Source organism: Biomphalaria glabrata, chromosome 5 (assembly GCF_947242115.1).
Source record: "Biomphalaria glabrata chromosome 5, xgBioGlab47.1, whole genome shotgun sequence".
Taxonomy (NCBI): Eukaryota; Metazoa; Mollusca; class Gastropoda; family Planorbidae; genus Biomphalaria; species Biomphalaria glabrata.
In genome coordinates, this window is record NC_074715.1 from 14,916,169 (window position 1) to 14,933,988 (window position 17,820).

The following is a 17,820-nucleotide window of genomic DNA, read 5'->3' on the forward strand; positions in this document are numbered from 1 at the left end:
AGTAATTTCTTTTTCTAATTACTTAAACTCTTGGTTTAGCATGTTTGATATATGCAGCGGTTAAAAGAAAAAAACAAATCTGATATTTAATTTTTACTGCGCAGGAGCTACTGTTTTTAACTAGTTTTGTGCTTTTTATATCCGCAAGGGAAATAACCCTTAACGTGTATCTGATAGCAAGTATAAAATCATCTATTATCACTCTATTGGTACTGACACCCTAGGGACACCTGTATTCCCGCACACCAACGCACACACAAACACACACACACACACGTAGATAAGGTCAAGTCATTTCCTGGTGAATATATATTTTTCACTCGGTGGCTTGTTTTTCAAGGTTAAGGCATTCAAAGAGTGGCTGTCTCGCCTGTGTGGTTTGTGATTCAAACTTCACTGTGATGGCCTGGGGATTGAATCCAAGAACCAGGCCTAGTTGAAGGAGTCTTGTCCCAACGAATGTGATACCTTGATCGTCTCGTTGTTGGGGGATCTCCAGACATAGATGTCAGTATAGAACAAAGTTCTCATCACTGGATAATATTCTTCCTTAGTCAAGACTCATAAAAGAGCCCCGACTCGACTCTTTCTTGGCACTATACAAGGGGGGGGGGGGATTGAATCCCGGCGACTACTCGAGGTTTCGCTATGGGTCTGTAAGACAATTTATTCAGATAATCATTTCTATGGCCTCCTTCAGTCGCCTGGACATTAGCTGTGGTCGGAACAATGTCGCCCACACATCAGTTCCCCACTCACCATTCAGCTGATGTATCCAAAGGAACGGCAGTGAAGATGCATTTTGGGGTCAGCTGCGTCGCAGGTTCTGCCAGGGTGTAGCACTGAGTGCTGCAAACTGCCTTAGGGTCGCCAGCTCCTGATTTTCCCTCAGGGTTGACTCCCGAAGCCTTTCCCATGATTGGGTATAGGTGCAAGGCAACAGAGATTTGAATTCAGAGTTTTCCTTCTCTTAGGTGGGTAGCCAGCCATGGCTAACGAGCCCCTCCTGCCCGAAGCTTACTGGTTTAGGCGCCAGTTACTCGCCTTTGCCCCTTCTCCTGTTAGTGAGAACAGTTTCGCCGGACTCAATACCTAAGCCACACGTGAAGGCCAGGTGTTGGACTGGTTGTCATTTATTGTAATCATAAAAGCGATAGAAAGACAACATAAAAGAATGGACGGGCCAGTCATTCAAAAAGTTTCTATCCAAGGCTAAAGACAGAGAGGAATGGAAAAAGACGGTTAACAAATCTTGTGTGGTGTCCCAACGGTCCAAGAGACTAAGGGATAGGTAAAGATGAAGGAAGGTTATCATAAAAGTACCTATGTACAAAAGTATTTGTGCGATTTCTTAAAGTTCACGGTGATTCATAGCTGAGAGTTCAACATTTCAAAACATCTCCAGGAGGATGTTTCCCTTCCGACCACTGTTGTAGACGGTCGTAGGACTTGTAGCACCAAACTGCTGGTAGACAACTGAACCACTGTTGTAGACGGTCGTAGGACTTGTAGCACCAAACTGCTGGTAGACAACTGAACCACTGTAAGCGTATTAGATCTGAGCTCGTACCACTTGAAATAACGTGAAAAACTTCTTTGTCAACTAGATATCACTTTGATTGCAATATAGACAAATGTAACTTGAGATGAAATGAAATAAACGTGTATTTTAAACAGACATAACTCACTATAAAAACACGTCTTTACACTCTGGCATTCAGGATTCGTCAGGCGTACCCCAGACAGCTTACGACAGTGCCGCTTATCTTGCAATCGTTCAGACGTAGCCACCAACCAATCGCTAGCTTCTTCTCACCGTCAATATAAAAACAAACACACACACACACAAACACTCCGTGACACCGTCAAACACTACATACATTTTAATACCACGGTTCCTTATTGTCGTTCTTTGTTACAAATATTTGGAGTCAAAATGCATAATTGCCACAAAAATGTATACTATAGGCCAATATGAACCCCCACCCCAAAAAAAAAACCAATCGAAACCTCCCACAACTGAATTCTAGATCCGCCCCCGTTTTTTTTTTTTTTTTTACATATACTTATGTTTCATTAGCATGGGCATCCGTTTGACCTGGTTTCTTGGTTTCATCCCCACTAGCGCCGCCTCTGGAACAGTATCCGACACTGACTTTGACTTGAACATGTTTTAAGGTTTTGAATAGTTTAAAGAAAGTTTTATATCGATTGTACATTAGACTTGCTCTAGTTTATATCTTCCAGATTCTTCTGTGATGGCAGACAATAACACCGCAATACGCATGCGCACGCATAGGCATTCATTTAATTGTGTAACGCTGAAACATGGCGAGTCTTTCATTTGGCGTCTCTAACAGATTGACTTGGAAAAAAAATCTTTTATGTTTATCTGTCTGTGTATGTGTGTGTGTGTGTGTTTGTGCGCTAAGAATAGAATCATGCTTGTAAAAACTCTCGCATGTAAAAGGTTTATTTCATCAAACGTTTGCCACTTCAAGCGCTGCGTCAGTCACACTGGGTTTAGAGATTTCATTTGAAGAAGTTTTTAAGTCTCAAGGAATGCTGCGACTCAAGAGAATGGACCCCCCCCCACCTCTACTCAAAATATCTTGGTGAGACTGCTTGTTTCACACTTTTAAGGAAAAACACAATGTGTGGGTGTGTGGGAGTGTGTGTGTGTTTGGGGGGGGGGGGGTCCGAGGGTCCAAACGTTTTAAACATAATTGTTTTGTTAAGTTTAACTTGTAATTAAAGTATCGCTACTTCCAGAAAACTATACTTATTATTTAAACAGCAAGTAGATAAAATAAACTATTAGATTATCAGGTCTAACAACATACAATCTATGAAGCTTACAAATATATGAGTATAACATTAATAATCTAATATATAAATCACAATGTAATGAGTATGTGTTGAGAGAGAACTGGAGAGAGAAAGAGTAGAACGAAAAAAAGAGAGAAAGATAGAGAGAGTGAATGAGAAAGAGATCAGAGTGAGTAAAAAAGAAGACTAAGACAGCAACAGAGAGAAATAGAGAAGAAGAAGGATTAAGAGAAATACATTTCTTTAAAGAGGAAAAGAGAATAAATTAGAGTTAAAGAGAGAAAGAAAGTGAAAGATTAAGAGAGAAAGAAAGGAAGAGAAAGAAAAAAAGAAGACTGTTAGAAAAGGAGACTATGAGAGGATGGGATGAAGAAAGAATAACTAAAGAGAGAATCAAAAAAAAAAAAAAAAAGAGAAAGAAAAAAGAAAAAATAGAGAGAAAGGGAATTTGAAAAATAATAAAGATTAAAGCAAACGAGGGGGGAAAAAGTTAGGGAGGGAGAGAGGGTGTCACAATGCCAGACTAAAAGTCAGAGAACTTGATCAAGTGGTTCTGTTCTTTTATTCGTTAGGGGCATGTACTAGAAGTACCAGACCACAGTGAAAGAAATCTCTCACACGTGTAGAAGGTCTGACGGTCAAGTGGTTCTAGTCACTAAGCTTGGGCTTGGGTCCCCCAAAGGAGAAAACAAATCTCATATTATCAGACACACACACACACCTAGACACCAAAACTCGTTTCCAGACTCGTATTATCTATGTGAATCATCTATTCGGATAATCTAGTTCATCCGTGTTAGCCTTTATTTGACCTTGGGACCATGGCCGAATTTACGACATTGCTAAACTATGCGCTTGTCCAGGGCTTTCACTTCAAAGAGGCCTCCACATAAAAACAACAAACTTTTACTAAAATATACTTATTAAACATAAAGTAATAACGAAAATGAATCAAACTTACTAGTACTAGTTCAGTCTTCACAAATAGGACATGCTTTTAGATGAATGACTAATATTAATTGCATTTCTATTGCAGCTTGGAGAGGGTGGAGGCCTCCAATTTGTAAACTCCGGCACTGATTGTGACTCTAATCTTACATCTAGTGTCTATTCTTTCAGTGGTAGCTACTCAAGATCAGATAAACAATTTGCTTTCGTCAAACACGTTACAATTTCATTGCAATCATTATAAACATTCTATTCCTTAAAAAACAAAACAAAAACCTGGGAAGGTATAAATTACGATCACGAGACTTTCTCTCACACTCTAGGAGTGGTGACCAATCCATTTCTACTACTCGAGTCACTGACCGCATCACTAGGAACAGAAGCGGTGAGTTCAGTGAAACTCTGCGCCTGAGTTTCTGCCGCATCTTTAAACACTCTGATCAGAAATTTTGATGGGGCCAGCTAGCACTGAGTCTCGGGTCCGACGAAGGTCCGATAGCCGTAATTTGGACATCACTGAGATCCAGCATCATATCACTTGCACTTCTATGAAACACATACACACACACCAATCTTCAAAATCCTGCTCACAACATTGATCTTTCAAATCTGTCAACTTTTTAAACTTCCGCGAGCAGTTCTTTTCCTGGGGGAGTTTTGGTGAGTGTAATCCTATGAATCAAATCCTGTCTATTAGCGTGCAACTTGAGGCAAAACAAAATAAAAAACACAACAACAACACGATAATACATGTTCCACAGAGAGTTTATGGCTTAGTCTGCTTTCATTTACAAAGATTGAAAAAAAACAACAACCCACTTTTTATGGATTTTCAGGGTTTTTTTTTAAATCTATTTTTTTTTGTCTAACCATCAGATGTACACTTTGGCTGTGAATCAAAATTTGAAAAGAGTTATTGTTCTTTTCTTCTTCATTGTGTTATTTAGAAGTGCAACTCACTGTAATATATAAAGTTATTCTCTGTATGTATGTATGTATGTATGTATGTATGTATCACTGTATGTATGTGTGTGTGTGTGTGAGGGCTAGTTTTACGTGTAAGCTCGCATGTGTGTTCCGGGAAATCTTTAGGTATGTTTTTACAGCATGTGTGAGTGTAAGTACCTCAATAAGCGTGTATATTTGTGCAATAAGCTCTTCGGATGGTCCTTGCCAGAGAGGAGTACACACACACACACACACACACAATTGCAGTTTGTTTTTTGATGTTTCGGATGTTCCTTCAGAGTTGAAGCTTTTACATCCTAGCCCAAACCTCGCGAATACACCGGGTTCGTACCGGGGGTGTACAAGATTCAACCTTTTCAATTTTTAAGCCCTATTTAAACTTTTGTGTGTGTGTGCGTACATTTTTCCTTGGCGCGAAAACTTGCTTTTGTAGACATTGTATAAAATATTTATTTTTTTGTTATATGAATCCGAAACTGACCGAATACGAGTGTTTGTATGTGAGAATGTATAATAATTGGAAACTGTAGGTATAATTTTATTATTGGAATCTATACATTGAATGCTAGTTCTGTATAGGGGAGGTTTAAGATACATTTCAAACTCAGTTATCTGCTCTTTGTTTACACGCGAAATTTTTTAACATTTCGCTACATTGAAGCCAAAAAAAAATTAAATAAATAAAATAAAAAATTATAATATGTGACATAGAAAAAAAGAAGGTAAAGTGATCTTGAGAAATGTGTAGGTGATATATCCTAAAGAAAAACATAAGCATAAGTAAAGGGGAAGATTGGAATAGATTTTTAAAAATAATTCGATACAATAAGCAATGTCACGGACATGTAAAGATCACTGTTGCCAACTTCTCAAAAGTATCAGTAGATTTATCACTTTAGAATCTGATAAAATTTTATTAAATTGAGTTTCAAAACAAACGGTTGGTACCAGAAAATAATATTATGGATGAAGTATTATAAACTGACGCAAAGAAAAACGAATTTAAAAACAATTAGGCAACTTACTAGCGGTAATAAACTAATTGATACGAAGATCTACTGATACTTTTTGTAATTAGAGTCAATACCAATAACTCGTTTAGGTTGGGACAGTATGGCAACATTTAAGACTGCTTACATACTAGACTTCATTTAGAGCGAAGTCAATAGTTAAGCTAAATATTCAGGGATATAAGAATGTATGCATTCATTCTAATACTAAGTCATATTTCACGTGAGATATAAAAGACTTTTATTTAAAGCACAGCTTATATTCAGTCAAATATCAATTTAAATATAAACTGTACACTCCCCTCCCAATAACAATATTTCGCTGGGTAGAAAGGCATTTCCTAAATCTCTGTTAAGGACGCTGCGATCTCAAACATCCAGACTTCATGACACGTTTATGTTTTTTTTTTTTTAAAAGACCTTGACATTGTTTCTTTTACTGCCATGTACTCTTCGTATATACTGATACAAGTTCAATCTGACAGAGCAAAGGATGTGTTCTAGCTGTTGTGACGAATTTTTAGGCGATATGAAAAGTGTGCACTTTTAACGAAACATTGTCTACATTTAGCGAAACAATATTTACTTTTAGCGAAACAATGTTTAAGCTACGCTTACTGCAAATAGAGCGGGCGCTTCAGCATCCGACATCGCCCTGTCACGATTGTATAGGAGATTTACTTAATGTACTTTTATTACAAAGCTTACATCCATTCACTACGTCCGTCCGTCCGTCCGTCTGTCTGTCTAGTACACATTTTGTACACATTTTTCCCCCACTTTCCAATTTCGGATCAAGATGAAACACTATTTAACACTATGGATCACTGTTTGAGAACCACTGTATTAGAGTGACACTAATTCATAACATTATTCAAACATCGTCATTTCGTTCCATTTTTCAAGAAGTATCAACGTGTTAAGTTGATGTTGAACTGAATGTTGATTCTTACCTAGCCATTAAGGAAATGGTTATTCGTTGTATCCACTCATTGGAAATGAAAACAAAATATTTAAATGAATGGAAGCTACTTATATTATGAATGAAATAAGGGACATAACTAGAGGAGAAAGAGAGGGTGATAGAGCCTTCAAGTGGAAACTAACAATATCTATCTATCTATCTATCTATCTATCTATCTATCTATCTATCTATCTATCTGTTTGACCGTTCGTCTGTTCATCCATCCGTCCGTCTGTCTGTCTACCTATCTATCTACTGTATTGGCACGATCACAGACCTCTATATATTATATTATAGTCCGCCAACTATCTACCCTACTTGGATATACCTGTACTAACAGACGGGACTATAGTCCTCCAACTATCTACCCTACTTGGATATACCTGTACTAACAGACAGGACTATAGTCCGCCAACTATCTACCCTACTTGGATATACCTGTACTAACAGATAGGACCATAGTCCGCCAACTATCTACCCTACTTGGATATACCTGTACTAACAGACGGGACTATAGTCCGCCAACTATCTACCCTACTTGGATATACCTGTACTAACAGACGGGACTATAGTCCTCCAACTATCTACCCTACTTGGATATACCTGTACTAACAGACGGGACTATAGTCCGCCAACTATCTACCCTACTTGGATATACCTGTACTAACAGACGGGACTATAGTCCGCCAACTATCTACCCTACTTGGATATACCTGTACTAACAGACGGGACTATAGTCCGCCAACTATCTACCCTACTTGGATATACCTGTACTAACAGACGGTACTATGGTCCGCCAACTATCTACCCTACTTGGATATACCTGTACTAACAGACGGGACTATAGTCCTCCAACTATCTACCCTACTTGGATATACCTGTACTAACAGACGGGACTATAGTCCGCCAACTATCTACCCTACTTGGATATACCTGTACTAACAGACGGGACTATAGTCCTCCAACTATCTACCCTACTTGGATATACCTGTACTAACAGACGGGACTATAGTCCGCCAACTATCTACCCTACTTGGATATACCTGTACTAACAGACGGGACTATAGTCCTCCAACTATCTACCCTACTTGGATATACCTGTACTAACAGACGGGACTATAGTCCGCCAACTATCTACCCTACTTGGATATACCTGTACTAACAGACGGGACTATAGTCCGCCAACTATCTACCCTACTTGGATATACCTGTACTAACAGACAGGACTATAGTCCGCCAACTATCTACCCTACTTGGATATACCTGTACTAACAGACGGGACTATAGTCCTCCAACTATCTACCCTACTTGGATATACCTGTACTAACAGACGGGACTATGGTCCGCCAACTATCTACCCTACTTGGATATACCTGTACTAACAGACAGGACTATAGTCCGCCAACTATCTACCCTACTTGGATATACCTGTACTAACAGACAGGACTATAGTCCGCCAACTATCTACCCTACTTGGATATACCTGTACTAACAGACGGGACTATAGTCCTCCAACTATCTACCCTACTTGGATATACCTGTACTAACAGACGGGACTATGGTCCGCCAACTATCTACCCTACTTGGATATACCTGTACTAACAGACGGTACTATGGTCCGCCAACTATCTACCCTACTTGGATATACCTGTACTAACAGACGGGACTATAGTCCTCCAACTATCTACCCTACTTGGATATGCCTGTACTAACAGACGGGACTATAGTCCGCCAACTATCTACCCTACTTGGATATACCTGTACTAACAGACGGGACTATGGTCCGCCAACTATCTACCCTACTTGGATATACCTGTACTAACAGACGGGACTATGGTCCTCCAACTATCTACCCTACTTGGATATACCTGTACTAACAGACGGGACTATGGTCCTCCAACTATCTACCATCTACCCTACTTGGATATACCTGTACTAACAGACGGGACTATGGTCCTCCAACTATCTACCATCTACCCTACTTGGATATACCTGTACTAACAGACGGGACTATAGTCCTCCAACTATCTACCCTACTTGGATATACCTGTACTAACAGACAAGACTATAGTCCGCCAACTATCTACCCTACTTGGATATACCTGTACTAACAGACAAGACTATAGTCCGCCAACTATCTACCCTACTTGGATATACCTGTACTAACAGACAAGACTATAGTCTACTCTGTGGCCATCAAAGTTGTAGAGTTTAGTGTTAACATATATCTATAAAAATAGTTATAAAACAGGTGAATGTAGCTATGTTAACTTGCTATGTTAGCCTATTGCAGTGAGGCGCAACATAATTTGACCTGCGGGCCATTTTAATTTCCCACTCTTGTGGCGAGCCACAGTAAAGAAAAGGTACAAAAAAGAAATGAAATTGACTTGAAATTATTTTGTTAGAAACCCGTGGATGCACTAGTTATATTAATGGGATATTTAAAGTTTATCTTTTTTTTTTTTTACTTGTCGGAAATAGCTTCACTGTTATTTGCGGTATGTGACCAATATAGTAGCTAACTTTACCATCTACTCATTTTCTCGTCTCTTTTTGGTGAATATTCAATACTCCAATTTCTAGGCGTAATTTAAAATTCTTTGGTTCACGGCTCAAACTAAAAATACCATCATATTTGTTTTATAATGTTGTTTATTATATTTATGTTATTGTTTTTTTTTTTTTACAGTAACACTTTATAAACAAATATGTTGGCTTCCACAAAAAAAAAAAGGGAAAAATTCAGTTTAACTTTTCATGGTACATTCTACCTTCAGAGTCTAATTTTATAAACGTACAAATGTCAAAGGTCATGGTACCAATCCATCGGAAAATAAGTAAGGACCCTAAATATGAAGATACATTTTTCTACCTTTTTTATTTTGGAGGAGTGGGGGTTATTTTCTACACTTTATGCCGACGTTTCTTTATTAGGCGCTTCCTCCCCGTTTCTTATGCAGATAAGTCAAACGGAGATAACTCTCAAATAACGAAATCCAATAACACAGGCTAACCAACCTACCTACCTATCTACCTTTCTCTGTCTTTTTATCTCGGTCTTCCGACTGAATGGAGTGTGTTTCCGTCGCGGGCCGGATGATGCACGCGGTCCGTATTTTGGGCATCACTAGCCTATTGTATTAAATATATTTTATAATTCCAATTCAATGGTAAAAGAAACGTTACTTTTAAATATTTAAAATCTTAAAGTTAAGTTTTGTTTGTGTGTGTGTGTGTGTGTACATATAACATCCCTTTAGAGGTGTTTTTTTCCCCCCAGAGCTTCCTATCATATGTTTATATTATTATTATTATTATTATATTAGCTTAAGCTAAAAACAATTAGCGTTACAAGAACTCAAGACTATTGCGATTCCACTGCCATGACAAATTTGCAGATGTACTATCAAATCAGTTGGAAGCTCTCATGAAAGCCGCGGGCCACACAGCTGAGAGGCGCCCAAAGTTCCCAAAATTAAAAATACCAGTCTTCACCAGGATTCGAACCCGCGACCCCCGGTTCGGAAGCTAAGCGCTTTATCGCTCAGTAACCGTAAATGATTTAGTTAAAAAAAAGAGTTAAAAACTGAGGTATAGACTTACCAAAAGTTTAGATCACACCTCAATTTAGTCATGGTGACCGGTCTCGTTAGTCCACTGTCCAAGAAACACTGAGCCACCGAGAACTCTTCAATTCAATGTCACCTCTAGGTGTCCATTAACCAGCGATGACCATGATTAAGGTCCAGTGATAAAGCTAATTGGAAATAATGTATCAAACTGGTTCTCCGTGACCCGATGACCTCACACTGAACGCTGTTGGCATATAGTAGGTCATGTTGAATCTACAAGGAAATCATTTCGACACCATATATATAGCAGCATTTAACCAAAATATACAAAAACCATTTAATGAAGTGGATGTGACATACACAATATGAATACTGAAAAACAAATTGTTGATAAAATTGTTTCCGACGACAGAACCAATCAAAAGTATACTTCCAAAGAAAAAAGTAAAGTCGAACTTATGAGTGGGCTGTCATTGAAAAAAACAAAACAACTCTGAAAAGAAGAACGGGAGACAACTGACTTTATATTTTAAGACAGACAATGTCTATTAACAAAAGATCAGTCTTACCAAAGTAAACATTATCCGTATTTTTTTGTGTGTTAAATGGCATTTACCAACCATGCCTAAACTTAAAAAAAAGGGTAAATGTATGCAGTTGACTAAAGACCAATATAGAACATTAAATCGGCGCAATCGCCTGAATTTTGCGTCTATTACAAAAATGGAGAAAGATATGTATTCACTCCTAAATCAGAAAAAAGAAATTACTTCAATTTCCTACCACAAAAGTTTATAATACAATCGTTGAATGATAAGAGACAAAGAACTCAATGAATCCGAGGATTAAAACAGAAGTGAGACGAAGGTGATGGAAAGAGAAGGAATAAACAGATCCTCATAACAGGTCCTCATAACAGGTCCCCATAACGGGTCATCATAACAGGTCCCCATAACAGGTCCTCATAACAGGTCCCCATAACGGGTCATCATAACAGGTCCCCATAACGGGTCATCATAACAGGTCCCCATAACGGGTCATCATAACAGGTCCCCATAACGGGTCATCATAACAGGTCCCCATAACAGGTCCTCATAACAGGTCCCCATAACAGATCATCATAACAGGTCCTCATAACAGGTCATCATAACAGGTCCCCATAACAGGTCATCATAACAGGTCCCCATAACAGGTCATCATAACAGGTCATCATAACAGGTCCTCATAACAGGTCCTCATAACAGGTCATCATAACGGGTCATCATAACAGGTCCCCATAACAGGTCCTCATAACAGGTCCCCATAACGGGTCATCATAACAGGTCCCCATAACGGGTCATCATAACAGGTCCCCATAACGGGTCATCATAACAGGTCCCCATAACGGGTCATCATTACAGGTCCCCATAACAGGTCCTCATAACAGGTCCCCATAACAGATCATCATAACAGGTCCTCATAACAGGTCATCATAACAGGTCCCCATAACGGGTCATCATAACAGGTCCCCATAACGGGTCATCATAACAGGTCCCCATAACGGGTCATCATAACAGGTCCCCATAACGGGTCATCATTACAGGTCCCCATAACAGGTCCTCATAACAGGTCCCCATAACAGATCATCATAACAGGTCCTCATAACAGGTCATCATAACAGGTCCCCATAACGGGTCATCATAACAGGTCCCCATAACAGGTCCTCATAACAGGTCCCCATAACGGGTCATCATAACAGGTCCCCATAACAGGTCCTCATAACAGGTCCCCATAACGGGTCATCATAACAGGTCCCCATAACAGGTCCTCATAACAGGTCCCCATAACGGGTCATCATAACAGGTCCCCATAACGGGTCATCATAACAGGTCCCCATAACGGGTCATCATAACAGGTCCCCATAACGGGTCATCATAACAGGTCCCCATAACAGGTCCTCATAACCGGTCCCCATAACAGATCATCATAACAGGTCCTCATAACAGGTCATCATAACAGGTCCCCATAACAGGTCATCATAACAGGTCATCATAACAGGTCCTCATAACAGGTCCTCATAACAGGTCATCATAACAGGTCCCCATAACAGGTCCTCCTAACAGGTCCTCATAACAGGTCCTCATTACAGGTCGTCATAACAGGTCCTCATTACAGGTCCTAATAACAGGTCCTCATAACGGGTCTTTATAACAGGTCCTCATAACAGGTCCTTATAACAGGTCCTTATAACAGGTCCTCATAACAGGTCCTCATAACAGGTCATAATAACAGGTTCTCATAACAGGTCCTTATAAAAGGTCCTTATAAAAGGTCCTTATAAAAGGTCCTTATAAAGGGTCCTCCTAACAGACTCCCATAGGACAGAGAAACAATAAAACAACAACAACAAATATTTCTGCTTCGCGTGCAGAAGATCGCGGGTGAATGGTTTTGGTTTCTGGCCAAACTAAATTAGGAGGATTCTGAAGGTTATAGAATTTAATGTCCATCTCAATACTAATTTGAAAACCACATGTAAGAAGCAGAATCAAACAGTAATAAAATAATTCAGCGAATAAATCTCCAAAATTTAAACTAATAATTGATAAAAAAAATAAACATACGTGCTGCTAAGTGTATTCTGAATGTGTAATCTATAAATAGCACACTTATTATTGAACTACAACGTAGTAGATTATATACACTAACTATAGTAATGCCCCATCATCAGATATACATACAATGAAACTAACAATCTATATAGTCTTTAATCCGGGTTGAACTAGGACAGCTTATTTAATACCTTTCCGATATGAATTACACAAAATCAGCACATTGCGTATACACCGATTAAGAATTTTTTGTTTTTTAAATCCTCTGGAAATAAATCCTTTTGAAAAACCCCGGCGCTAAAAAAATATATATCTAACAAAACTCAACCGGCATTACCTCCCCTTGAATAGCATCAGACAACAAAACCAGCCGGCATTACCTTCCCTTGGCTGCATCAGACAACAACGCGAAACGGGAGGGAACTCCTGCAGACGAAAAAATGAAACGCAGCGGATTCGGTCACCGGTACAAATTACTGCACACCCCGTCATAAGCCCGCCGAGGGGATCGGGGTTTAGGGGATGGATAGGTTGCTGTCAAGGGGGGGGGGGATCCCGGGTGTCGTGATTTTCTGCTTCACGGATATATTTCAATGCGCATGTTTGGAATGAATAAGTATTATTCTTTCGATTGTCTCCCTTTCTATTTATTCCTTGTCTTGTTGACTTTCCATCGCAGCTGGCTCTAAATCTGGGTAAGAGAACTTGGGGGTACGGGTAGGGGTGCTCTAGGCAGTGGCGTAGCTAGGAATTTGTCATCATTTTGGGGGCACGGGGTGCTTGACCTCTTTGGGGCCCCAGCATTTTGCGTATCATTTAATATTTAATGTCAAAAAAACAACAACTCATTTGGGTGCCTCCCTCCACTGGGGGCCAGGGTGGATTTTCAAATTCTCCCCCTCTCTCCCTCCAACCTAGCTACGCCTCTGGTTATAAGAGTTCCATCTCACTGAATAATGAATACATTAGCAAAGCGAACTTTTTTTTTTTGTTGGGTGGGGGGGGGGGGGGGGGACTATTGGCTTGCAATACTATTGACACTAAAAGAAGAGAAATAAAATTGATAATTTAATGGCCAATAGAATCACGACACGGTGTTCAAAATAATAATAATAATAAAAAAAGATTTTGTTTTAAGTTAAAATTCACAAAACAATGAAACAAATAAGACAATAAGATGTACAGTATTAAGTCGATCTAATGGACGATAAGATAGACAATTCCTACATCAATACGATTGACAATAAGATGTACAGTATTAAGTCGATCTAATGGACGATAAGATAGACAATTCCTACATCAATACGATTGACAATAAGATGTACAGTATTAAGTCGATCTAATGGACGATAAGATAGACAATTCCTACATCAATACGATTGACAATAAGATGTACAGTATTAAGTCGATCTAATGGACGATAAGATAGACAATTCCTACATCAATACGATTGACAATAAGATGTACAGTATTAAGTCGATCTAATGGACGATAAGATAGACAATTCCTACATCAATACGATTGACAATAAGATGGACAGTATTAAGTCGATCTAATGGACGATAAGATAGACAATTCCTACATCAATACGATTGACAATAAGATGTACAGTATTAAGTCGATCTAATGGACGATAAGATAGACAATTCCTACATCAATACGATTGACAATAAGATGGACAGTATTAAGTCGATCTAATGGACGATAAGATAGACAATTCCTACATCAATACGATTGACAATAAGATGTACAGTATTAAGTCGATCTAATGGACGATAAGATAGACAATTCCTACATCAATACGATTGACAATAAGATGGACAATACACCACTAGAAGGTTACCAAAAAATCTAAAGATACAACTAGTTGAAACAGGAATTGTTATCCTACCTCACCGCATGGTTCAAAACTGTTAACAAGCAAAAGATATAAAACATTCTTTTTAGAAATAGCTAAATGGGAATCACGCAATTAACAGCTATTTCTCATAATGCTGCAATGTTTATATTCCATTTTTCTATATAAAATAATTTATTTAATTATCATTGATTGATTCAGTTATTGATTTTTTTTTTTTAAAGATTCATACATTGTCCTCGACTATGAATATTCTTATTAAACTGGGAAATGGGAGAATAAACGTGTAAAGGACCATCCCAGACAGACAGGTAGACAGACGGAATGAGATAATATGTGCTTCGTAAACACCAAATCAAAGAATATGAATTTGAATTGCCACCCGGTCGAGTTATACCTCTAGACGTACCCATCCAGTCTCATGTCAAAGTTTCTCCTACATTTAGTGTCAGTGACTTGTTAAAACCAGATTTATTTTCTTCCTTGTAGACTGTGAATGAAATCAAACCTGGTTTTCAAGATGTCCGTACTCTCTTACTCAAAGTAAAAGTTACCCAGTTTGAAACCTTGGCGTAAGAGTAGTAACCCTTGCGCATCAACTGTCAGGATGGTTTCTCCTGTTTTCTTGTACACTCGGGGGAGGTGACGCGTTGTATCATTCTTTCCACTTTGTCGCTCTCTTTCAATCTCTCTTTCTGTCTCTTTTCTCCGTCTATCTCTCTGCCTTTTCTTTCTTTCCCATTGTTCATCCATAGACCCAAACGTTAATCTTCCCATCAGCTTATTCAATAGTTTCAATAGTTTATCTATCTATCTATCTATCTATCTATCTATCTATCTATCTATCTATCTATCTATCTATCTATCTATCTATCTATCTATCTATCTATCTATCTATCTATCTATCTATCTATCTATCTATTTATTTATCCATCTATCTATTTATCTATATATCTATCTATATATCTGTCTGTCTGTATGTCCGTCTGTCCGTCCGTCAGTCAGTCCGTCCGTCCGTCCGTCCATCCATCCATCCATCCATCTATCCATCTATCTATCTATCTATCTATCTATCTATCTATCTATCTATCTATCTATCTATCTATCTATCTATCTATCTATCTATCTATCTATCTATCAATCTATCTATCTATCTATCTATCTATCTATCTATCTATCTATCTATCTATCTATCTATCTATCTATCTATCTATCTATCTATCTATCTATCTATCATTTTGTCATTCTCGCTTGTCAATAGAAACAAAAACAAAACACAAAAATGTCAGTGACATTCTTGACGTTTCAGCCAGACTTAGATCAGTGAAGTAGTGAACCATAACGAGCCTTTAGAAAAAAAAACGCGAACACCTTGAAAGCCGAGAGTCTTTGTAGAGATGAAAAGACTTGACTTGTGAACACATTAGAATAGAATATATTGTAAAGGTGTGAGAAAAGAACAATGCTTAAACGTAGTATCCATATCTGACGTCGTCACAATGGAACAATTTTAATTGCATTGCCACAAAGCATAAATACTACAAAGGGAAACAATATTACAAATAAAACTATTGCGTATACCAACACAACGATACACGCATCCAGCTCTTATTCTCTCCCTTTCTCATATTACACCTCTCCCTCTCTCTTGTCTCTGTTGATCCTCCTTACTAAATGAAACTCGGTAACAGTTCCCATTTATCCTTCATAATTTTAATACAAAGTAGCACGATAATAATAATAATAATAATAATAACAATAATAAATCATTATTACAAATACTCACCACAAGAGGTTCTCGAGTCTACTGATCATCTGCTGTACTGGGATAGGCCTATTTTGACCGACAAAACGGTAGATTTTAATCTCACCCTGATCTGCTGCTCATCGATAAAAAAGACAAAGCCGTTACCATTATTGATATCGCCGTACCACTGTCTCATAATTTAAGAAAAAACTGAGTTGGAAAAACAATGAAAAATTGGGAACCTAGGCTTGGAGATAAATCGTTTATGGAAGCTATCTAAAACAATAATATACCTCATTGTTATATCAACCGAAAGGATAATAACAAATGACCTCACAGATACTTTCAAAAATCTTGCCATTCCTAGAAATATCCTCGTTGCCTGTCAGAGGGCGGAACTGCTGCAGACCAGCCCAATCACCAGAAAATTCCTCGGTGGAAACTGATAAAGGAACTACGATGAATTTTGTTTCCCTTTAAAGTGGCAGTGCTAGAGAATGGATGCTCGTTCGTCTCTAACATAATAATAATAATAATAACAATAATAATTATTGAGTTACATTATTCATATATTAAATAAACACACTAAACAAACAATTAAATTATTAGTTAGAGTTACTTTAATATAGTGTACATTACATTTAAGAAGTTATTTTCATTTAACCACATTACCCTCCCCCTTTTTGTTCTAGTGCTCGGCTGGAAACTGTCGCTAAGGAGACGACTAGGGCAATATGGTAACAAAACTAGCTTCCCGCTGAGATGCCAAAAATTTTGATCAATTTACTGGTCGGGGTTAAAAGGGAGTCATAACAACACCGTTACGATCCACACATCGTTCCTCATGGGTCCCTTCTATGACGGCCACCCGCAAGGCCACTGTTGTACATTGAAGGGAAATGGAGGGGATCCACAGGTGTGCTCGGCCTTCTACCTCGCATCTAGTGCCGAGGGTCTTGGGATTCGAGAAATCTTGGGAAATATTGATCTGTTTCTATTCCTCCCTGAGAGAATATTTGTTGACTGGCCGGCGAGAAAGCTTTTGTTAGCCAAGAGTTTCTAGAGTCTATGACTGAACTCTATCGACAATTACACATTTGTACATGTTTCACCTTCCTTTCCCAGTACATATACTACAGTGGGTGGCCAACGTTGGTCCGTGGGCCACATCCATTTACGACACGTTTCTCGGGCCCCATTACAACAAAAAGAAAAAAAAATCGAAAAAAAATCTGAAGAAACATTTCTCTGAAGAAACATTTGTCTGAAGAAACATTTCTCTGAAGAGACATTTGTCTGAAGAAACAATTGTCTGAAGAGACCATTATC

At 38.5% G+C, this 17,820-nt stretch overlaps 2 protein-coding genes across 8 annotated transcripts in view; one reads left to right on the forward strand and one right to left on the reverse strand.

Moving 5' to 3' along the window:
• Positions 1 to 13,392, reverse strand: part of LOC106074862 (peptidase inhibitor 16-like) — a 75,938-nt gene extending 62,546 nt beyond the window's left edge. For 2 of the 6 annotated variants that reach the window (XM_056028633.1, XM_056028626.1), the window contains exons 1-2: positions 13,078 to 13,217; positions 10,327 to 10,568 (exon numbers count right to left, since the gene is read on the reverse strand). Coding sequence is in view for 5 of the 6 variants with exons in the window: in XM_056028626.1 (XP_055884601.1) it covers positions 10,327 to 10,358 (32 nt within the window). In the remaining variant the exon portion in view is untranslated. The other 4 variants (XM_056028630.1, XM_056028627.1, XM_056028628.1 and 1 more) reach the window with 4 other exon arrangements.
• Positions 1 to 17,820, forward strand: part of LOC106062445 (thiosulfate sulfurtransferase-like) — a 65,892-nt gene that overhangs the window by 28,260 nt on the left and 19,812 nt on the right. The window lies entirely within an intron of this gene.